At 37.8% G+C, this 24747-nt stretch overlaps 1 protein-coding gene and 1 long non-coding RNA gene across 4 annotated transcripts in view; one reads left to right on the forward strand and one right to left on the reverse strand.

The window, feature by feature from the left end:
• The window catches only part of MCPH1 (microcephalin 1), a 127452-nt gene extending 120364 nt beyond the window's left edge, over positions 1 to 7088 (reverse strand). For both annotated transcript variants that reach the window (XM_082756683.1, XM_082756684.1), the window contains exons 1-3: positions 7001 to 7088; positions 5019 to 5110; positions 2519 to 2637 (exon numbers count right to left, since the gene is read on the reverse strand). In XM_082756683.1, the coding sequence (XP_082612809.1) occupies positions 2519 to 2637; positions 5019 to 5110; positions 7001 to 7019 (230 nt within the window). In that variant the 5' untranslated portion in view covers positions 7020 to 7088. The remainder of the gene's footprint in view (positions 1 to 2518; positions 2638 to 5018; positions 5111 to 7000) is intronic.
• The window catches only part of LOC309876430, a 45821-nt gene that overhangs the window by 6546 nt on the left and 14528 nt on the right, over positions 1 to 24747 (forward strand). Inside the window, exon 3 of one of the 2 annotated variants that reach the window (XR_014317175.1) lies at positions 9170 to 9290. The exons of the other annotated variant lie outside the window; for it this stretch is intronic. This is a non-coding gene — a long non-coding RNA (uncharacterized lncRNA). Of the gene's footprint in view, positions 1 to 9169; positions 9291 to 24747 lie in introns of those variants that run through there. 2 annotated transcript variants of the gene reach the window in all.

Here is a 24747-nt window from a genome sequence, read left to right on the forward strand (position 1 = left end):
CTCGGGTATATCACTGGAAACAGCACTCAAAATAAATTGAGGCAACATTCACACAGACCCTGACAGTCTATATATATATATATACACACACACACACGCATATATATATAATTTTTTTTTCTCATGGAGAAAAGCAGACACTACACTTTTTCAAATCAATGGACATGTTCCTATGAAAGGTTCAAGTACTGCTCAGGAGAACATAACACTAGTGTACATGCAGAATTTTTTGGAAGTAGGGCCCCACTAGCTGTTAAGTGGGAAAATATTTGGCATAAAGCAGAAGAGTAAGGAAATGCTGGAGTAATTGTTTATGAGTTGCTTCCTTGTCTGGTGTTTTCAGAGCTCAAACATCAAAGCGCAGGCTCCAGATTAAATAGAATATACTCCAGCATCCTGTTTCCAATATCAAGATGCCCAGGAACATGTAAGAACATGAAAACACAGCAAAACACTCTCAGTTTACTTTGTTATGTTCGACAGATTTATGGTTTAGGGATAGCCTAAGACAATTTTATTAAAAAACAAACATAGTATTAAGTGTTTAATTGCTTCAGTGTTTTGTAAAACCCATGTAAATCTTTGCAGTCTATACTGATTCTCCAACAAAGAGTTGCAGCCTAACTATGCTTTGCTAAAAATCATTTACTACTTTCTCTGCATCTACCTCCAGCCAGATTCATGTCATAATCTCCAATTCTTCCACTGGGGAATGGATAATATACATTAATTCCCTCCTACTCAGTCTCTCTTTATGAACCTTTGTTTTCACAGGAGTCTCTCACCCCTCCACTCTCACTTCTTCTGAGGCTGAAGAATTCTTGTCTCTTCAATTACATTTTGTGATAAAACTATTTTATACTTTGCCATGCTTGCTGCTATTTCAGGCAATATTCTGAACATAACCATGGCCTTCTTGCTTCAGCTACAAGGAGCATCACGCTTGCAGGCTCTTATTCTGGTGGAGGATTTCAACCACATGGTTGGCCAATGGCAGCGGGCTTGGAACTAGATGATCCCAAAGGATCATCTAGAGGACTCTGCCAACCCAAGCCATTCTACAAGTCTATGGTAACATAATGTCATCCCACTACACAAAATTTCATGCTCTATTTCATTTATTTTTTGATAACCACTTAGGTAATACTATGGAAACATTTCTAAAGGTTTCACCCACCCAACATCTTCCAGCACTGTTGAGGAGACTCTTATGGTTGTAACTGCTATAACAGAGATCACATTTCTGTGTGACACATCCTGGTCTATCCTCTGTGAGCTTCTCTTATTCTTATTCTGCTGCTACTGCAAATGCTACTCACCTGGACTTTCCTGGGATTCTATTTTACTATAACACCTGCATGTCCTTGAAGAGTTAATAGTTCCCGTGACTACAGTTTCAGATTTCATATTTATACACTTCTCTATCTCAGAAGCATATTTAAAATATAAGGAAACATCCCACTGGAATGACCATCATCCTTATGTGCACTCAGCTGGAGGTCACAGAAGGAAACAGTCACATAAATAACATTTTGCATCCCTAGTGCATTTTTGAGAACTTACAAGATTTCTTCATTAGTGTTAAGGCTTGCTGGATTGTAAAGTTATAGCTTCTATATCTGATATATATATAATTATATAAAAACAGGAAAATTCTGCCTCAGCATAACTGCATGAATTTCTGTTTTGGCTCACAGACTTGCATTGAAAGCTTTGCAGTTGTACTGGCCTACGCTTAATTGGCAGCAGAGCTCAGTGTTGCTTCCCCCCCCCAGCACTTAACAGACTGCTAATTCTCTATGCATGTGATACCTAACTGATATAGGACATGGCCCATCATCACAGTAATTTACAAAAATAAAGAAAAGGAGTGTTAGAAACTAGTAGTTGTTTTTTCCCCCATTTATCTGAAATCTAAGTTAGGCCTCACAAAACTTCTTAAAACTCGGAGGGCATGCCACGAACCACAAACATTTTCTCATGGATGGTTTCAAAGCTGACATTTCATATTTTTTCTCTTTGTTTTAACTATTTCCTTGTGGTAGATGAAAATCTTCAAGCGGTGCCATGCTGAACCTGCCAAATGTCTTAAAAGCCAGATATGGATCATTTTTTTTCTTGCTATGAGATACTCTCTCAATGGGGGAATAATTACAGAACTGGTACAAGTGTGCTTTTTCATGTGGAAATGGAAGAATTCTGTTCAACATAAATATCTGATCTTCACTGCCTACGTATGTTATCTGAGAGCAAAGGAGTAGAACATTACATTGTTAAAAAACATACCATGAAACTACTTCAACACATTCATTTTTCAACAGATAACATGGTACCTTTCTATGGAAGAAAGGCATTTTTGTTTTAAGAATAGTGTCATAGGAAAGTAATCAATTACTCACAGACTTATCACTGTTTCAAGTACATTAAAAAAAAAAGGTAGTATACTTTAAGTATTTTAATAAATACCAGAATCTATTCTCTGGAACGGGTCACAATCATTATGCTCAATGGTACTCACTTCTCCACCCATAGTACAGAAACTATTTTTACACCAGCCTTCTGTGCTTTTCTCCATGTAGCCAAACGTCCTTCTTTGAAGACCACGTGAGTTACGTGCTTGTTGAAAGTTTTTGAAACCTGTAGAAGTAAACAGAGAGCAGATCTTTGAGTCTGAAAATCAGACAAGATTAATGAAATTATAGATAGCCTGTTTTTCTGGATAGAACAATAGCATAAAAACATTATATCAAGGACCTGTTTGATCTTTCCCATCTTTGCAAGGAGCCTGAAGCAATCAAAGCCCAAGTCTGATTAGCCAAGCCAACACAAGACATCCCTAGAGGGCTGGAGTAGCCTTTTATTTTCTAACTTCTTTTTTCTAGATTACTATTTTCATTTGCCTACTCTAGCTGTATCACTAATCTTACAACATTTTTATTTAAGTAGCCCAACATTATTTCTTATGTAACAGCCAGTACAGAAATTAGCTGTCACTATCCAAAAAATGCCAGTTATATCTTTAATTTAGTGAAGAACTCGGACTTAGATTACAGCTAACCTCATCGTTTACACTCATTCTCAACAACAGTGATCGCTTTTAGTTCTGTGGGAAGGGAGGTTGATGCTGCTAAGAAAACTAATCACATGGAAACACTTTAAAAAGAGTGAGAAATACAGAAAGCTTAAATCAGTACAGCTAAGGTCACAACTGACATTTTCACTGTGATAAAGTTACCAACCTTTACTGATAACTAAATGACAACCTTCTTAGTTCTAGAAATCCGTTCTTTACAACCAAAATTTCACTTCATTGGAACTAAACATAAAGCTATTTGATAAGTTGTTGTTATTGTACTGATGTCACCATGCTATTAATTCATATTTTACAGCAGCATCTCCTCAACACAGCCAATTGGAAGTAGTTGTGCAGATTTCTGTTGCATTCTCAATTGAGTCACTACATTTGGCTCCAAACGTGTTGGACCTACTTTTGTCTTTAAGCAGACTATTTAGCTTTTCCAAATAGTTTTGATGGCAAGCTTATTTATTGCTCCTCTGAAGACAAAAAGCAAGAGATTCAAATATCTAGGTATACATGACCAATGAATCTTTTTCAGAATATGTTATGACTGTAGATACAAACACGTAGTCCCTTATGCTAGCATCATGCTCAGAGCCCACATCCTAAGGAGTCGGGATGCTTGACATGGCTTTGCTTCCAAATTATGGAGCAACACTACCTTAAGGCCTCCCTCTCACTATGAAGAGTCAGTCAAGATATTGCTGCATGCAGCAGTCCCCTCTCCAGTCCCATCCCTTACCCTGGGGGTCCTCTGTTGATAAGTTGACCTTAACTTGGTATGTCTGAACGAACACTCTAGTGGAAAACAAAATGAGAAATTTCTTTCCTGAAAGAGCGAGCCAAGCCAGTTTCTTATCATGTGCTCAGCCATAAAAAAGGGAAGGAAGTGTTGGCCAGGAATGAAATAATGATGGAAAAGGATCACCCCCTTTCAAAATGATCTGCTGAACAGATGCATCTGTACCATTCATCTGTACCTTTCACCATACCCAGCTACTTTAAGATCAACTCAAAATACTTACAGAATTTTGAAGCCTTATCATATTTTCCACAAGAAAAACCTGAAGCCATTAGAACAAAACTCAGTAGATCTCACAGCACAGCCCAAAAGAACTAGAGATTTTTATTACTCAAGTTACTTATTGTGAGTTGTATTTCCTTTTACAACAAAAACAGTTCTATTGTTCTGGCATGCTACCTCAGCTAAATTCATACAGTGAGACAGACTTTGGAGATGTTAGCAAAACTTCCTAAATGACAGTGAGAGACACCTACATATGCACAATTAAAAAGCACTGGGAGTGCACAAGTGTTATTTAGAGCATAATGTGGGTTGTAAAAATCTCCATTAACCAGTAATAATGTGCAAGAAGGCAAGATGCTAGTTTGACTTCAGTGTCTAGTTGAAATTTTACAGCTGGCAGTTAAACACATTTTGTACCTACAGCTCAAGTATATTTGATATGGAAAAATCACCGACACATCTTAGATGTATTTTTACTAGCACTTTCTGGAAGAGAACCGTATTTGTAGGACAGTGAGTAGAAGAATAAAATGTAACAGTACATAGGTTAGAAAACATTGTAACAACAGACCAGCTGCCTTGAAGTTAAAGAAAACAAAACATGTAAATAACTTAGATTTTCAACCCCTAGATTTGGTTTGTCCCCTGTATAGTATAAATAATACTTGATGAGATATATTTGCTTCTGTATTAATATGCAAAGAGGTTTTTAAATAGATAATGAAGCTTTAAATACATTTCCCATCTGCCACTACTAAGAATTTTACAGTATGTTCATCTATTTGAATCTGTGATTATTTTTTTCCTGCCCTTTAAAAACTCCTACTACAAAGAAATAAACAAGCAGAACAAATAAGCTAGTTTTTGAGTAAGAGTTTTCCTATTCTGTTTGCTTCAAAAAAAAGTCCTTACTTTTGCTCCCATGTCAAGAAGTTGCTTCTCAAAGGCTTTTGAGTAATCTTCTGTTCTGTTAGATGACCAGACTTCTACAAATGCACAAATACCTGGATCAGAAGAGAAAAAACAAGAGCCATTTTAGTTCACTACAGTAAAGCTAGTTAAACTACCTTTCCAACAAAAATTTGCTTTAATACATGCTGAATGCAGTAGCAAATAGGTGACATTGGTGGTAGGGTGATGGTCTTTTCCAACCCTAATGATTCTATGATTCTGTGAAGTATAGCTTTTAATAAACTGAGCATCACATGTTAGCAACAGTTTTTCTTTTCAGAGTATTGCTGTCCCTTAAATTAGTTGAAATGTAACATACTAAGACTTTTGACAGTTCTTACACAACTTTTCACTTTTTGACAAGCAAAGCAGCATCTTTACACAACTGGTTACCCATATGACTAAACCATTGCCAATCTTCAGGTTAATCAAAAATGTTAAAAATAGGTGTTGTAATATAGGCTACCAAACATAACAAAATAAGTCATGGAATTATTCTTTCAACAAACCTCCATAAAACTCTGCAGAAACATCATTTAACAATTTTCAACTGACTTAAAACTTACTTAAAATTCCACATTATTGATATTGAATCACCCTGAAATTAAGTACTTATCACAGGGGCTAACAAAGTTTCATGTCAGCTGCTTTATGGAACGTCAGAAATATCGCATTTAAGCTGCTTATTCTATCAACCAGATTAAGAATCTTTTTGAGGAATGAAATCAGCCTTCACTGAGAAAGTCTTAAAAAAAAAAAAAAAAAGTCACAATCCCAGATGACATGGAGGGATAAGCAAATGAAACTTGTAATAATTCCTTTGTTAGTATGACTTAGGATGACCTATAGCTGGATTGGCCATACCAATTTCCCCTTTGGGATAGTGGATCAGGAGAAAACTGGAAGAATGCCAGTTCACCAAAACCAACTTTAAACAAACTGCAGGCCAGACAGTTCTCAGAACTCATGAATAAATTTGAAAGCATCAATTTAAATTTTAAAAGTACATCCTTAGCAAACACTGTTTAACTATTTTAGTTACTAGGGATGCCCTTCCAAATCATTTATTATTACATAGTAGCACGTCTTCTTCTTAAATGTATAACACAACAATGCTCTAACTGTAGTAATTTATAGAGAATAATGTTTGAAATTGCTATATATATATATTTATTTTTTAAACTAAGAGATTTATGAAACTTAGTGAAACCAGAAGGAAGAAAATGATGATCAGTAATATAACATCAGATATCTACGGGACTTTAAGTCAAGCCTACTCCAATTCACTGTTTTTACCCATGTTCATTTTGGTAGAGGACCAGGACAGCTTTTTGTCAGTTACTTTTTTTTTGCTTGGTTGCTCTGTTGTGAAAAATGTTGCACTCATCTTCAAAAAAAAAACACAATGTCTTCTTGCATCAAATACTTTGTAACCTTTACAGTTACAGTTCTGCCAGAAAAAGGGGTTGGAGCCTACCAGTGAGGGTCAAGCTAGGACCTTACAGGGAAACTCTACTTCAGCGTGTACCTGCAGCAGGATCAAAGGCATGGTGTACAGTAATTAGCCAATTTGAGCTAATATAATCCAACAAGAGACAAAACACTGTGTAGTTTTCCTACTGCAGGAAGCAAGCGAAATCAGGAAGCGTTTGGAGGCGTTTTGACCTCGGAGCTGGGTTCTTGGAGAAGGCCACTCACGCTACAACATCTCAAAGGGGGCAGCAAAATGAAAGTCAAGAGGACAACCTAAGGAGGCAGAAACTTAGAAAGAAGCTGGAGGAACCGAGACAGGCCACGGGGCTCGGGCAGGGGCGGCTACGGGCCGGTGGCTCCCTGCCCTCTCCGAGGTGGCTGCCAGCCCAAAGCCCTGGGACGCCTCCTTTCTTCCTCCCTTCACTCCCTCCCCACCCCGGGGGCTCCCTTCAGGGCGGCCGAGCCGGTACCTTTCAGGACGGGCTCCATCGGCGGCCGGGCACAGCACCGGCCCCGCAGGCTCCGGTAGCCGCCACCGTTCAAACCCGCCTCCGCGCCGCTCCGCCGGGCCTGCGCCCTGCGCCGCGCCCCGCCGCGCCTGCGTCCCGGCCGGGAAATGGCGGCCGGGGGCTGGCCGGGGGGCTGGGGGGCAGCGCCTGGCGGAGGCTGAGGGGAGGCTCTGGCGGTGAAACTAAAAATATAAGTCGTGCATGAGTAAAATAAGGGCTCTTTCCCAGCAGCTCGGGCTGAGTGTAGTGATGGGGGAGCTAGCGGAATGTTTTTCAAAGCTGCTTTGAAAAAGGGAAAGTTATGGCAAAGCAGTGCGTGAGGTTCGTGGTCTGCTCTCTTCATGGTGTTTCTCTGAAGAGTTTTCTTTGGTAGAGAGGTGTGTAAGGAAATCAGCACCCTCTGAACCCGGTGTGTGACGAGAAAAAGCACTGAGCAAGCCAACAAAATGGGGATTAGCAAACAGGAGTGACCAGGCAGTGTTCAAGTGTCCAAAATAGCTTGAGGGCAACTGTGCTACTGAGGACAGTGAGCCCATCCTTAAGGAAAATGGTTTCTGTGATAGAAAGCTGGAGTGTAGCAAATGTGATGACAAAGGGAAGTAAGATATAGAAAGCCTGATGTCTTCCCTAGTGCAATAATAATAAAGACATTAGTGAGCATAAGGACATAAACAATGAGAAAGAAGATGCACACCTTTTCTAAAATAAAATGGTGATGCACAACTTCATTACATGGTGTACACAGCTCAGAAGCACTGATGTTGCTGTAGTGTTACATAAACCAATGCTGTTCTGAAACCTTCAACGTGTAATCCTCTTCATCTGAGAAATGATGAAGCAGAAATTAAGAAGCAATAGAGGGGCAAAACAAAGTTACTGCACGTCAGTGCTTCCTTAGATTCAGAGCCATTGCTAAATTAGTGATTATGGGTAGAATTAGTAAATAGCTGTGAACTTTCAATGGAGTTTAAAAACATGAAACTGGGATGTTCAGGAAATTAGTAAGCTCATCAATTTCTGTACAGCATGTATGAGTAAAATTATTTCAAAATAGGATACATCCACACAGTCTCTTTGAATTTGTGTGGGATTGGAAACTATGACATAAGAAAACTAGTAAGAAAATGATGGTGCTATCTTCAACGTACTTGTGAAAACTACTTTTTTTTTTTTTTGGTAAATAGTTTCTAGGTATGTCAGTGATATAAACCCACTCCATCCACATAACCAAAGCTGACAGAAACATCAAGATCCTAGAGCCAGCGATTCTAATAAAACTTTAAAATAAAATAAAATAAAATCCAGACTGAGGGAAATTTCAGCATAATTAAAAAATGCATCAATTTGTACTTGTGTCCAAGCATAATATTTAATCTACGATACAAGTCTGAAAGATCTTCAGTAAAAACAAACAAACAAACAAACAAACATGGGATGTGTCTGAGCCTTTAACTGAAAAGTAGCAGCAGGTTTTATAGTAGCTCTAAATAGATTTTAAAGGGGGGTATGCTGAAATGTACACTTAGAGCTGTATATTCTGATTCTCCAGTCATAAAGACAGTGAAGTTTAGTGGCTACAAGAAGCTGTTACATCTCGTTATCAGAGCAAAGGACTGCTCAAAGAACGTTGGGCTTCAGATATCCACCTTTTTATTACAGAGGCAAGTAAGTACCATACTGAAAGTATCCAATGAATTCACTGAGTTTTCTCTGAAATGGTTTTGACTTCATAGTTGTTTCAGGCTCTACTAGACATGGTTTCTGTACAGTCAGTACTTACTATGACAGAAGTTACAGAATGCTGCACTGTGAAGAAAGAGTTTTCCAGGTTATATTATGCCTGAAAAGGAAGGAACAGTAAAAGTTGCATTTCACTTGACATCCTAATCAAAAAGAATAGCTCTTGTTCCAAAGAAATAACAGTTCCCTGAATTTCTAAATGCTTCCTAGGCATCAAAACAATTAATGGTGTGAACTATGAATCCAAATTACGCTGAAAAATTTGAGGTGCATTACTTCCCCCAAAGCAGCAAATCCCAGTGAGTCAATCTGTTTATTTAGCACCTGTGTGCTTGTATATCAAAAAATATTTGGAGAGGTCTTCTGTCCAATGCTTCATGGCCATTACAGGTGCACAGGTGGGAAGAAATGCTTGGAGAAGCTGCAAATGGGCATGTTGCCTGCATGGAGAAAGCACCAGAAAGCATCTCTGACTGTCGACTTCAACCATTATAGAGTCTTTGTTCAAGGTAGGCTCCTCATTTTCGCAGTAACTGTAACAGTTCTTGTCAGTACCTTTTCCAGTTTGAATGTGACTCTCTTAAGTAGCATACAAAATTGTAGTGTTTCAGTTGCCATGTACCATGATGTTAATACTGGACTTCTAGATATACTTTATGTGATTTATCCTAGGATCACACGTTTGTTTTCTGAGGGCCACTTAATTATTCTGTGATAGACTAATATTTCCAGCTGATGAGGTCTGTCATTGCAGCTGCCTGTTTATTAGTTTCTAATTTCACTGCATTCCAGTATGTGAGCTCATCCAATTGTTTCTATGTTCCGGTTTTAATAAGGTCTCTGTTCAAACCATCTGCAAATTTCATTAGCATACACTTTATTTCCAAGCTTATAATGAAAATAGCAACTAAGTTTGGATCTTAACTGGATCTAAGACTTAACTGGAACTAAGACTGGATCTTAACTGCTCATTCAGGATCACCATTAGAATCTTCCTCAGTTCTCTCTCTAGTGTGATCCACCTTACCCCTATCTACCTTCCTTACTTAGGACATCTTGAACACCACCATTTCTTCATGTGAGGTAGTAACTTATGGCATATCAAATGAAACAGTAAAGTAGATTCAATCTTTCTTGCCTTTGTCCAGAAAATATTTTTCTTAGAAAAAAAGAGGTAATATGGTAGTGTGATTACTGGAATCTAAATTTATATCATTGACAATTATAGTCTTTTCCTTCCCTGTGCTATATGTTGCCCCCCATATTCCTTTTGGTTTCTCTTCTCCTACTTGTTATAAAAGTCAGCAAAATCATTCCTGACCAGTTTGTGCCAGGAAGACATCTTTGAGCCCAGGTGTGGCCAGCTCCATCTGGTTAGAAGTGAATTTTGGTGACACACCGGGAAACAAGACCAAAGTGATGCTAATATAGCTCAAAATTGCAGCTATGCTGTTGAAACAATACTGTGACACTGCCATTTTCCATACTGAATAGTAATCTGACACTCATGCTGTCAGTAGTTTGTATTGACACTGTTGTAGATACATATAGGAGTCACACCTCAGTAGTCTCAGTGGCATTCTAGTCTCATTGCTTCCCCAGAAGCAGAATGCCTCCGGAGAGTGCCAACAGTGGCTTTTTTGTTTTCCTGTTTTCCTCGTTTGACTGATGCTTAAAAAGACGTGTTTTGGCTTTGTACTTCTATTCCACAGAACAGTGAAAGTTCTGTTTTGCAAAGTAGTTCAGTCTAAATAGACAAAAAGAAATTCTTATATTTCTACTGTTTCTCTTAGTATATATTATGTAGAGTATTAGTTTATAGTAATAAAACAAGGAAACAAATATGTATATATTTTGAATAGCCAAAGGATCTTTGTGTGCAATATTATAAAAAGAATGTTGTATAAGCTTATCAAATACATGTGTATTTATCATTGTCAAAAACCTTTACTGATAGTCTTGTTCCTTATTTGTGTTTGACAGCAGGTGGAAAAAATTATGAGGGACATTTATTTCTTGTCACAAAGAAGTGTAATATTCTTACAAAATTGTTAAATGTTCTCATCAATGACATGACTGTTCATTTTCAATGCTTATATTCATGATCAAGAAAATTACATGTGCTAAGTGTAAGGCCTTCTTCAGAAAAGGAAAAAGCAGTTTTGTTTTCTTTTAGCTGAGGCAATGGCACAAATTTTATTTTCTCTTACCACTCTGCAATTTAAGAAATCACTCCTTTTAGAACCACAGCTAATCTGCTGACACAGCATTAGATTTGAGTTTGTGAAAGGCTGATAATAGTATAGAGACCTACCCTTGTAAGTTTTAACTCACCCAGTGAGACAATGTCTTTGACATACTATGACCCTAAAGGCCTATCACAGAAGAAAAACACAGCACCATGCTGAAAAATAACAGCCCATCATATAACTGAGAGCATGACTTGACAACATGCTAATAAGCAGGTGTCCATGTTGTTCTTGCTGGTGTGGAAGGCTTATGCATCTGCCCTCCAAACAGCTTTTATTGCCTGTGGTTCAGGCTATGGCAGCAGCTGTAAAGGGGTAGAAAAGCCAGTTTATCTGACCTCAGTACTAAAATTCTACGGTGAAGGTTTATGATATTCCCAAGCAATGAAGAACTGGGCTACTGACCAAAGACTGCTTACTTTTCATCCAGTTCTATGTGGAGATGCAGATGTAGACTATGGAAGACATTAAGGTGTTAAGGATAGGTACCCAAAATACTTCATGATCCTATTGTAACTTGGTAAAGCAGCCCCAAAGATACCGTTTAAAAACAGTATCCTTTTGTGTATGTTCAGGCCTGTCTTGGTGATACATGTGAGAGCAATTTAAGAACTTTCCACCTTCTGCAGTGAGCTCCACAGTTTATGTGAGTCTCAGGAAAAGTGATGGTAGGGTAAATTCGGAGTTCAGGCTGTGAATTGAGGCAGAAAAAGTGCTGATTCACCTTGGCTGCTGCTGACTCAGCTCCTGAAGCAGTGCATAGAAGAAAGAGAACAATGGTAAGTGTAAACTTCTTATATCTCTCTGACATGAATGATCAAAGCTCATTTGAAAGCATCTCAAGTGCTTTACCTCCAGTCAGAGCTTTGGACAGGTCTTATGGGTGAAGTGGTACACATAAGAAAGGCACACACTGTTACTGTTTCTTAGGAATAGACAGCTAAACAATGAACACTATTATTCATGTAACTATGCTTTGCCTACACATCGTTGGCAGATCATGTCTCCTAAGTTAAGTGACTAACATGATCAAAGGTATGGAATAGATTTTGTATTATTGAATTGGCCTAGAAATGGCCTGGAAAGTAGTCAACTGAAGGTGGATATAAGAGGGGCCTACAGAAACATGAGTGGCCTGAAGATTGCAGCTGGGGAGAGTGGCTGTTCACTTGCTTTTCCAAATAAAGGACAGGGGCATCAAAAGAAATTATCAGAAAGCAGATGCAGAACAAACAAGAAAAGTGCCTTTTTGTTCCACAGAAGAGGAATTTGAAATGAAGAACTCCTGGCAGACAGGTGTTGTGGGTTCCAAAAGTGGACACAATTCAAATGGATGCTGGAAGGAAAACATACCAAGGCTACTAAATATATCACAACTATGGTTAGTTTAGGAAATCCTGAAGTCATAGATAGGTTGAAAGTCTATCTGAAAGAGGTTGCTGGGTTAAGTAAGCTCTGACCCAGAATACAGGCATGTGTTTCTTAAGTTCAAATATGTGAGAGCCTTAATGCTCTAAGAAAGGAATCCATTATATCTGTGAATGACCACAACTAGAGGGACCTGAATAGGCCAATGGAGACCTCATTAAATTCATCAGGGATGTATCTGAAGTCCTACACCTGGGCAGGAAGGATCTCTGGCAGTAATACAGTCCAGTTTTGGGTCTTCCTGTACAAGGAAGACATGGGTAAACTGGAGCAAGTTCAGAGAAAGGCCATCAGGATGACTTGTTCTCTGGGGAAAAGGCTGAGATAGCTGGACAGCAAGCAACACAGCAGGTTGCCCTGGGAAGTTGTGGAATATCATTTCTTGGGGGTTTTCAAGAGCCAAGTGCAGAAAGACCCAAGTAAATATGTTCTCAGTTCAGCATTGTTCCTGACTAGACAAACTCCCCAAATCCCTTCCAAACAAACTTATTCTTTAACCTATGAATTTTCAGGATCACCTCCCTGAACTAGATCACCACATGACTTCTGAGAAACAATGTCAGTGTGAAGCAGGGGACAGGGTGGCATGTTTAAGGAAGGAGCTGAAAAACATCAAACTTGGATCAATTTAAGATGCCGTGGAACAGCACGCTCACAGCAGTCCATGACATCTTTTTCCTTATGCTGTAGATGAGGTCAGTGAAAATATTTTTCTAGCCCTCACCCCTTGCAACCCAGTATTTTTAGAGAAGAACAGATCATCATTAAGAATGCTGTCTTCCAGAATGTTAGGGAGCACTTAGTTTTTATTGCAGTAGGTATTTATAAACAGTATAGATAGAGTCAACTTGAGTTCCCATTACCTAATGCCTTTTTGTGCTTTATATCTTAATAGAATAGCTGGTCTCTCTCTCTCTATATATATTTCTTTCACTCTTTTCTGTTTCTCTGTCCTATTTAAATATGTCATACAGTATCAGGAATAAAAGCTGCAAAAATGTTTTTACATACCTCTAGCCCTGCTTAGTTAGTTTTGTCCATTATTGGAGTAAGTGGAAGAAACACAACAGAACTAAGTATAACTCTCGGTACTGTTACATGTGCAAACAAATTATAGGCTAGCAGCAAAACTTACTGTTCCAGAACAAGTGACAAATGTTTGATAAACAAACATTTACCATTTTGATTGTTTCCATTGCTCATCATATATTTTTAGTCATCAGGGGTCAAACTAATCCTTTATGTAACTCTAGTGAAGCTAGTAATGAACATGACCAATCCAATATTAAGTGGAAGAAAAATCAGAAATGGATTATAGGGAAGAAGGTAAATGGCAGATTGGAGATTTGGCAGTGCTAAAGATTAACCCATTTGCTTTTCAGCTTTTTGAAGTTCAATTCAAATTCTCTTTTCAGTGGGGCACAGAGGGAATATTGTTGGATAATCATAATACTACAAAACCTATCACAAAAGTAAGCAACTTTGTCAGACTATTCAAAACATATGAAACAAGGTAAAAGAGTGCTCCCCAGTTAGGAGTGATCAGTGCCGTTATGTATGCTTGCAGAACACTTGTGAATTATATTTTTTATGATGGTGCTTTTACCCTGTGAGCTACAGATATGTAGATCACGTTGTAGGGATTTGTAATATGAACATTATTTGTTATGCAATAATCCATGGATAAGAAAATATAAAATGACATGTATATGTACGAGAAAAACTTTAGAAATCCACGGACTAGAAAATATTGAAAGCCACTGATTGGTAGCAGGACTGGGATTTAACTTTTATAGGGTATCCCAAAGTTTAAAACAAAGATTATTTTGGACAAAGTCCAAGAGTAAGATTATTTTGACTATCTTGCAATTTCAGTTCCTGTATTCTTTCACAAAATGTGGTTCTGATATATTATGTAACAAAACTAAACACTAAAACATGTGAACTAAAAGATTACTTTGTTCTTGCTGTATTATGTTAATTTATCACACTTATGTTTCATTACCATATGTAAAGAGATGTCTGTTGGAAAAGTTAAAAAGTTTTTTCTTCCATGTAGCCCAGCAGAGCTACGTAACATTTTTGAAACTGATTTTTATTCATCCAGTTGAAGAGTTCACCTTGGTTTTGTTAGACGAGAGAGTAAGACCTGACACTCATCTGCTGAAGATATTAAGGGTATGGCTCACAGTAAAAGCAGTCTGGGCATAAGCAGCAGGCTCCAGGCCTGTGATTTGACCTTTTATGGTAGCTTTGGGCACCTACATTTTGGTGTGGTTACTGTATGGAACAACTTGTTCTGAAGATACAGTGCCTATACAGCAGTCATCATTCAAGTCCACTGTCCATTTCCAGCACAAAGGCTTAGTCTAATGACTGACCAAAAGTAACTGCTCTTACCTAGAAGCAAATGAATGATTACCCTTTCTTAGTGACTAGTGAGATAACATTGTTTATAAGAGGCAAAGTATGTACACACATTGTTGCAGTGGAACATCAAATTCATTGCATGTTCATGCCCTTTTTTAACTTCTTTTATCTTGCTAAGTTGCAGATTGTCTTACAAAATATTGTCCACCTTCCTCTGAAAGAAGGTATTTAGAGATGTTTGGATTGAGCACCTAAAACTGTTAATTGGTTTGGAAAAATCAGGTCTAAACTCACATTTTAAAGGAAGGTGGAATGTTGAAGCAAAGATGTAGTTTATTACACACTCTCATGTAGGACCTGCAGACAGCAGAAAAATTGTATGAGTCAAAAAGCAAGTGAGTATATTATGAAAAAGTCACGTTACCATACTTGCTCAAATAAAAAGTAGTATATAAAGCCTCAAATGAGATTGTAAAAGGATTCCTGCTCTAGGAACATACTCAGCGATGTAGAATTCATCTGCTTTGCTTTCCTGTTGGAACAAGTAGTTCTTACTGGCAATATATTGGGTTATAAAAAGGATTTGAATGTCTCTCGAGGCTGAGGAAAAGACAAAGTGTTATTACAGAGAGAAACTCCAGGAGTGGCAAAGCTAAGGAGAAACAATAGGATGAGTGAGGTCTATGTCTTTTTTTGGTGAGGTCAACAATAAAGGAAACCCCTATAAATGGAGAACTTTGGATACGATGTGTCTTATTAGAAGCACAGTAAAAATACTACTAGGATGATGTATGCTTTATGCAGTTTGACAGCTCTACTACAAATTAGGCTCATCGTAGTTCTCAGTATGATAAATGTCAGGGGCATTTTTGAATGTCATGACAACACCAAGGATAACATTTGCTTCCTCCTGTTTCAGATGCATAGGCGTTGAATAGCTGGGCATATGATTTTGTTGTGCAGTACATCCACGACCAGATATCTTTGGGGGTGAAACAGACCTAAGAAATTACACCTTCCATTCATACACATTAATTCCATTCCATTATTGTTTGATGATATCTCTTAGTGGCAGCAAGCTGTTCAATTTTCACGACACATTGTAGTCTGCATCTGGGTTAAAGGTACTGTCTTCTCCTCCAAGACTCATTTTTGAGAGTGTTACTTTAATGATCTGATTTAGAGTGAGTTGAGAGGGTCAGAAGGAGGTGTTGTAGATGAGAAACTTCTTAAGTGTGCTTCACTCTCAAAGACAGCATATTATCAACTATGGTTTCATTTTTGACAGCAGTGTTAAACGTGGCCTCTGGTCTTTGCATTATTTAGTGGTGATCCATGCTTTTCCAGACTGTGACCATATGTTGTATGAGAAAAAATAAACAAAACAGAAAACACAAACCAGACAAAACAAACCAACAGATCTTTATTCATATCTGGTGCCAGAGAGGAAAAAGGAAAATCGCAGGTTCCAGACCTGTCTGTGATCGTAACATCAGGATCACCTCGCATGGACTATGAAGCCAGAATATGACATGCAGTGCTGCAGAAGTTATATCTGATTGTAGAAGATGAGAAATGTACATAATTTGGGAGTAAGAGGGGTGGGAGTGGGGAATGGAAAGCAAAAATCAAGAGAAAAAAAACCTTCTGCTAATAAAACAAGCATATTCAGCTTTAGAAAATTAAATTATATCCATCAAATCACAAGAAAGAAGCACACAGAAGATGGTCTTTACATGAATCAAAGCTGATCAATGCTTCTGGTGACAAAGAGAAATTCAGGAGCATCATTAATCTGGAATGCTTCAGGGAAAGCAGTTTCTTCATTTTAAAAAACTATTCTTATATAACTTTTCAGTCTCAATTGATTTTCACAAGTCACCTAGAAACTAAGAAGGAAACACAACTAGCAATTTTTGCAACAGTTTTATTTTACATCATAGGAGTGTTCTTGCTGTCCTGTTCTGAAAGCAGGCTATCTGACCAACAGAGGTAAAAATCTTATTTACTAAATTTAAGGGTAACCAGAGTGATTCACGGATAATGACTGACGGATTTCATTGCTGCATGTAAACAGGTACCAAACAACAAGGTGGTGGTGGTAGGGGGAATTAATGTAAACACTTTTACTCTTTAATGTGAGAAACCTGCAATAATATATTCTCAAGGTGTAAGGAGATGCATCTGTTTTACCAGTCTAATTTAATTATTCCTACTTCCCTGTATCATAATAATATTATAAGAATTAATTAGTTAATGTTCGTTCATTTTTTTTAATTTATTTTCATTTATTTATTTATTTTTTTTCGGGGTGCCCTTATGTCCTGTTACACTCAGCAGAAACATTTCAACTCCAGTTTCATTGTTTCGAGAGGCTGTAATTCATTGTGATAAAATGGTGCGGCTCTGCTGTTTTGACCAGGAGGTCATTCTGAGCGTGAAGTAAACAGGATGGAGAAGTACATATTCTTTAAGGAGAGAGAGCTTTCCTCTCCCATCAACAGTATTCGCAATACAGAAAAAGGAAGCAGAGAGAGCAAGCGGGGTTTGGAAAAGTGAGAGGGTAGCAGGGAAGGGACGTGGCTGAGGTCCAGGGAAGATTGTTAGTAAGGAAGCAAGTCTTTGGCAATGACTGTTGGCTACACGCTTATTCAGAAACACACACAAAATATATAAAAAAAGGAAAAATCATCATGGGAAAAAAAAAAAGAAAAAAAAAAAAAGTTGTGAAATTCTAGAGGGAATCATCAGCCTTGTAATATACTTACCAAATTGGCCAACTGCACTCACAAAACAAAAACACTACTTAATGACTGCATGAGTTCTCATCTAAATATGCAAAGGAGAGAAGAGGGGGCTTTCCTCAGTAGCAGAAATGCATAGTGTAAAATTTCCTGTGCTAATATTGCCCGGCACCACCATCCACAGGCCCACCAGCACAGCACTTCTCTCTGCCACCTGGAAGGGGTCAGTCTCTGCTCACTGGAATGGCTGCTTACTATCTAAACTGAGTCTTCCCTTAAACAAACACTGTAGCAGTAAGCTGAGCTAACCAATAATTTTACAGACCATTAAAAAAGTAAAATAATGATTAGTATTACTCCCTAATGGATTAGAGCTCTCTGTCCCCCACTGCCAGAGTGCTTAATGCACTTTCCTTTGACATGCTGTTATAACACCTCCCTTGCTGCTCTTTTGACCTTGCCATTGTCCTGCCTTTTCCCCCTTGAAAAACAAACAACCCAAAAAAGCCCGGAAACTTCATTTTGGACCAGGAGCAGCAGCTGAGGTTCCTCTGCAGCTCCCTACCCCCTGGTTCTTGGCCAGCAGCTCACCAGGGCATTGGAAGAGGAAGGTGTGGGAGGGGGGTCAGGTCTAGAGCATTCCTCTTCCAGGCTGCTTCTGAGGACCCGAGAATAAATGGCAGCTTTCAGCAGTCTGTGTTATGTGAACAAAAAGGTAAGCACTTGTGGTAGGTGTACTCATAGCTCAGGTTGAAAATTGGAGTCCTATGCACAGCTTAACCCTAGGCTCTTACTGTTCTCTCATGGAGAGTGACAGCTCTCCTTCCTAAAAATAAGTACAATCCTGGTCCCACAATATAAACCTGCTGACCCTAAAGAAGGCTTGAAATTTTTTAGTATGGGTGATATTTCTGAGTGCTTGAGGCATCTGCACTTCTCCTGCCAAGGTTGTACTTCTCAGCAAGGTTGGTATTCATTCCTCAGCTCAGAGCAGATGAGGAATTAACGACCCACTGGAGACGTGCGGGACAATTCATACCTTTCATTGTGAGTAGAGGCTGGGAATAAAAAGGGATATTACTGAGCTGGATTTTGCTTCTCTCCAGATACAGCTCTGGCAGGGCTCCTGCTCTTTCTAGGCTTTCCTCAGTCTCAAGCATAACCTTTTTTTTAATGCAGTAAACAACGTGGTTCAGTGCACTTAGTGAAAGGTAGCAGCGTTGGCAACAGTGAGATGGAGCAACAAATTTGTGTAGTTTAGACAAACAGATTGACATGGCAATAGGAAGGCCTTGCTGCATCTTACAAAAACCTATGGAAGGGTTAACTCGTACAAGGACACCCCACTCCTTGGGGTTTAGGAAAGATGTTTGAAGGACTTGCTGCATGGATGCAGAAAGCACATAGTGATCTGGGGCTGATCATCAAAAGCATCCTTGGCTATCATAGATCTTCCCAAGAAGCACAGAATTGGAAACATTTTGGACTTTATTTAGATAGTCTCAGTTCCTACAGAGATTGTTTGTTATGATATATGACTTTGCTGTGTATGGTACAGCTGTTGTCCTGGAGATTTGCCAGTGACTTTGTTTTAATATTCTGACATGCGGTTCTACTTCCACTGGGGGTAGCTGACTGATGTCCATATTGAATTATTTCCTCTGTTCATTTTTGTGGCTCTTTTTAACTAGTTCAGGGTTACCAGGCTTTGATTTAAGAAGCATATTAGGTGCTGGTATAATGGTCTTAATAAAGTTCTATAAAATGTATTGAGCATATATACTAAATATGGAATTACCTAGCCTTTTATATTTGTGTTTATTTTACTGGATTTGTTTGTTTATTTCTCTTTTTATTTATATGACTGGTCAGGATCATTTTCAGGATCCACATTACGGAAGGTCAGCAGAGTCCCAGGTTCCTAACAGAAAATGAGATGACATCTGCTGTTTTAAAGGATTTTTCCTTTCAGGCCCTACAGTCTTTTGGTTCAGTGGTTCCTCTACCATTAGCACTAGTTCATGAAAAAACATTTTAGTAATTTTAACTTTCAATGTTCTTTTCCAATATTAGAATGCTTTAGCTCATTTTGTATTAAACCCTGACCTCATTAGGAGTCATGAAAGTCTGCTTCAAAGAATTGCATTTGTAGCATCCGTCTGTTTCCCAGGATATCAGCTTTCGTGAAGTGTGTTGTGTAACTGGTTAAGACAAGCTTCTACCTTGAATGGCTTGGAATGTTGTTTCTCAAGCTCATTATTTCTTCAGTCAACTAATAATTCTTTACAAGCTCTACTGTAATACAGAACACATGCATAAATGGGCTTTCTGCTTTTCCTTGCTGTCCCATAGCAACTCCTTAATTAAGTCTATAGGTTTGTGCATAATTCTCCACCTTCGGTTTACTTGCTGTCTCTGAGAATAGGTCAATACATAGTTGATTTTATTCATCCCAGTCCAATGATTCAGCCTGTTTAGTTTGTAACTTGCATTTTATTTTTTTTTTAAACAGTCAAGGGCAAAGAAATATGCCTTTGATAAGATAGTTTTTCTTCTGTGTGTTATAGCCTTTTTGGATTTCTTAAATTAATGTCTAGAATATAGTGTAGGTCTCCAGGTGCCTTCTGATATGCAGCCTTAGGAAGTTTTTCAGGATGAAGATAATTTTCACTTGGGAAACTGTAAAAATGATACAATGACCTTCTTAGTTCTCCTGCCAGATTCTTTTATAGGCAGAGTTATATAGATCTCTTTCGGTAATACGTTTTTGCCGAGCACTTCTTTTCTCCTGGTACTAATGCAAATACCACAAGGAAGCATGCTGACAAACCATAGAATTCATAGGTAAAATTATCCTTCTTAATTTTTTAGTGGATAGTCTGCACTATTGGTTTGTGGGTGAGCTGATTATAAGGATCCTGACTCTGCACTTTTCTGCAATCTGCATAAAATACCTATGCTGTATTCAATTAGGAGAATGTTGCTAAAATTAGGACTAAAAATCATGATTGTGTTGCTCCAAACACTATACATTTTTCCCAGTTAAATTTAAAAGTGAAAACAAAACAAAACAAAAAAAAACACCACCTGGTTTAGTGGAGGGCTGTTAGCGTTAGGTCAGAGGTTGGACTCGATGACCTTGAGGTCTCTTCCAACCTAGAAAATTCTGTGATTCTGTGATTCTGACTGGTAGGTGTTTACTTTAGGAAAGGCTGAAGAGTCATGGAGGGGATGTACCTCACATTAGCAAGCTGTGTGTTATACATCTGTTGCTGAGGAATCTGCCAGAGGCAGCATGTGCTACCAGGTCACTCTCACACCCCTGAGAACAGGACAAGGGAATTCCGGTGGTCATTCTTGCAGATGCATGAGGCTGAGATGTTCTCTAGACCAAATTTGGCTTGTAACACAAGCAACAGAACCAAGCAAATTCTAATAGGCTGTGTTCTTCGTTGCTTGAATTATATTTGTGTAGAAATAGATATTAATACAAAGGGAGTTCATGCCTAACTATACATACATATATCATGCTAAACTATACATAATATATCATTATGATTCTTTACCGTCTTATTGTTAATAATAATCTCTGAAAAGAATACTGTCAAAAGCAGTACATACTTTTATGGAAAAGGGCAGCAGCTTTGGTGTAGAAACAACTAGATGGTGCTCCTCTGCTTTGAAATTTGTCAGAGCTGCAAGACAGGTAAACTAGATAAAGAAGATGTAATCTGTGGGAAAAAATAAAAGCATAATCAGAACCATCCTGTTCATAATGTTTGTTACAGATGTCTAGAAACATTTGCTAAGTTACAATTAAGGTTGTAATTTAGCAAAGATAGAACAATTGCTTTGCAAAACATTACAAGCTTCACATATTGTAAATTGGGTGCTTAGCATGGTAGTTATCTCACATATATGTAAGTATAATATTGTGTGGCATGCCTTTAAAAAAAAATCATTGAAAATGTTTTTAAAAGGATTTACTCTAAGAGATTTTAGCAAATTAACTATGTGACTTTATTAAAATGCAAGTCTCGTTGCAGTGACAGATAGAAACTGGGTAAAAAAACTGCATCAGGGACAATATCAGAATGAATCCCAAAGCCTAAACAATTGCTAAGTAGAATAACAAATTCAAAAGTACACCATTAGCTTGACAATCACAGTTTCAATTTAAAATTCTAAGAAAGCAACTAACTCCTAAAATGTTAGATGATTTTAAGATGAGAGAATAGATTTTCATGATCATTTACTATGTGCTTCTGATTATATGTTATAAGAAACATGATTATATGTTTGGTTTGTCACTTCTTGCGGTGCTGGGGGTGTGTGCTCACTTTCTCCAATTTTGCGAGGTATGGTATTTAGCAGCAACATGGAAAGATGAGTTGAACCTGTAGGCAAGAGTATTCAAAGAGACTGATGAAAGGCAGCAGACAGGGCCAGAGGTTCATGTTATTGTCTTGGTAATGCTCAAAACACTTATTTCTTACATAATAGAATAATATTTTGGAGGGTTAGAAAGGGAATCTTAAAGAGCAATTCAGAATGTGTTTCTCAACCATTTTGTCAGAAAGCTGAAATGTTTTGAACAAACAGAGTTGCTGTGTCAGTGTAGGTATTTCAAGGCTTGTAGAAACTTATGGTAATGTTGTTTGATCTGGGAGGTATTGCCCCTTTTTCCTTTCACTCACATATATGTGAAAATAATTTGCTCTGTATAAATTTTATAGCACTGAAAACTACCTTATCATTGTCATGTTTTATCACTTATTTACATATCAATAACAAAATCTAAAGTTTCTGCAAATACTTTGAAGTATCTTACATTTTATCTATTTTTCTTGTAATATGGAACAGCACTGCCACTTTTATATTCTGGCATCGTTTAACATGCAAAGGTCTGTAGAATTTGTTATTTATCATACTGAAAGATAAATACAGCCCCAGTATAAAAGAGGAAAATGAGAAATTGCTACTGTATTGCTGTATGTACTTGTGAAGTATGTTATTTTCCAAAGGGAAAGTGTAGCTCTGTGTAATTTTACTAAAAGCAGAAGACAGAAATACAGAATTTTTTAAGTTAAGGTCACTTTCTAGTTTTACTGATGCTATGTCAAATAATCAAAATCATAGACTGATCAGACTAAAACTTATATATATATTTTTTTTCATATTGGTTTATAGTAATTTGTGATTAAAAGTGTGTTAGGTTTTACTGGTCACTTGTCATTATCAGATCTTGAGAATAAAGGATATTTGAATCTTACAGACCTCCTGTCTTGGTACTGGGGTTCTTTTCCAGCATTTTTTACTAGTTTAGAATTGGAGATATTATGATAAGAGTTCTGAAATTAACGCATAACAGCTATTTCTTCCCTATCCCCTTGACTGCATTATCTGTCAATCCTTTATTAAGAAATTCATTGAATAACTAGGAGACTGTTCAACTGATGAAGTAGACTTTGTCCAGGAATCCTCCTCTCCCTTTTCCATGGTTACAGGATGCAGCAGGGCATTATCCAACAGCTCCTCTCCCTCCAGACATCTGCCGTAATCTCTACCTGACTCTGAACTTGTCCAGACGTGCGTGTCTTTTCTACAGTTTCTGTACCCTGATATCTTGCCAGCTAGTTTGGCTCCCTATCCCCTCTGGTCCTCTGCACTTTTTGCCAGATTTCCTTCAGGGTCCCCTGGCTCTTTTTTTTTCTCTCTGTCTGGCGGTTTCTTTGCCAACCCATTTAGGATCAACTTGTGTCTTTTTTAGTTTTGAAGGTCTACAGTTTTTCAGTGCTCACTGAACACTGAGGAGAACACTCACACTCCATGTACAGATTTTGCTGCTGGATTCCTCCTGGCCCACAGCCATCCAAATGAGTAGCTGCATAGGAGGTCTTACTCTGCACTGGCTGAAGCAAGCTCACTAAGCAAAGAAAGCATCTACACCAAGCCAAAGCTGTTAAGATCAGAAGTTTCTACAGAATATGTGTAAATGGGAACATTGTAAGTTTTCCAGCCTGGATAATTTTAGATGTATTTACAAGTAATTAGATAAGACATATCTTAGAGGCCTTAATTCAAGGTATTTGATTACCAATTTTTTTACAGGCAAAATAGCCCTCAGAGTACCTTTCACCTGAGTTACAATCTACCTTGCCCTATAGTTATCCTCAGGGAGAGTAGAATCAGCCTGACAAAGATACTCCCAAAGTTTGGCCTCAGAATGAAAAACCATTTCAATTGAAGCTAATACATTTTTTTCAAAGATTTTATGCAGCTAAGTGCAGAATACTGTAATAGGAAATGTCAAACAACTTAAATAACATGCTATCCCACCAATCTTATCTATAAAATGCAAGAAATTGCTAGATGTAGGTAAGTAATATAGCATATATGTTGCTTATGTCTATGAGTTTAGGCTTCTGTCTTCCTCTCTAATGTCACTTGTCTTCCTAGACTTTAAACTGTTGAAGATGTATGAATAGTATCTGTTGAAAAGTCTGACAGTGGCCTCAGGGTCCAATGGTAATACTCATACTGGAGGAGAATGATAAATCTGTAAATCACTTTGGACATCCTATAAAATTTATTCACAAGTCATTATTTTGAAGTTTAGGACTAGAAGGTATAACTGTTTATTGTCCATTCTGTTTTAATCCATTTGGGTATATCTTAGTTTTTCTTTTCCTCTTTTTCAGATGTAATGGTAATGAATTTAAGGTTCTGCACTATAATAACCATTCCAGCAGCATGGGTTCCAATTTCAAAGGAGGGTCTTCATAAAACTTATCTTTCCCCAGGCTTTCTTTATAGCTAATTGAAAGCGTCCTGCAAAAGGTGGTTCAGAGCTGGACCCTAATTAAGCTACTCTGGTTTTTATCTTGAAGAACTTTCTTTTCCTCATTGATTTTAGAAAGAACCCACAGAGATTTTTCTCACAAAGCTTTTAAATTCATCACCTATATAAGGCATTTATCTTAGCTGTTGAGTGAATTAGCTGTTGAGTGAATTCTGTGTAATAAGATAGTGAAGATAGTGATCTTCTCAGGCATATTAGAGTTTATTTAAAATAGCAAGTAAATACTGGACAGTGAGTTTGTTACCTCTAGTTGATAGAATTAATTATTGGTCTGCCACACAGATAAATTACTGAATATTTACAGCATTGTAATTA

The sequence above is a fragment of the Aythya marila genome (genome assembly GCF_965140915.1).
Source record: "Aythya marila genome assembly, chromosome: 3".
Lineage (NCBI taxonomy): Eukaryota > Metazoa > Chordata > Aves > Anseriformes > Anatidae > Aythya > Aythya marila.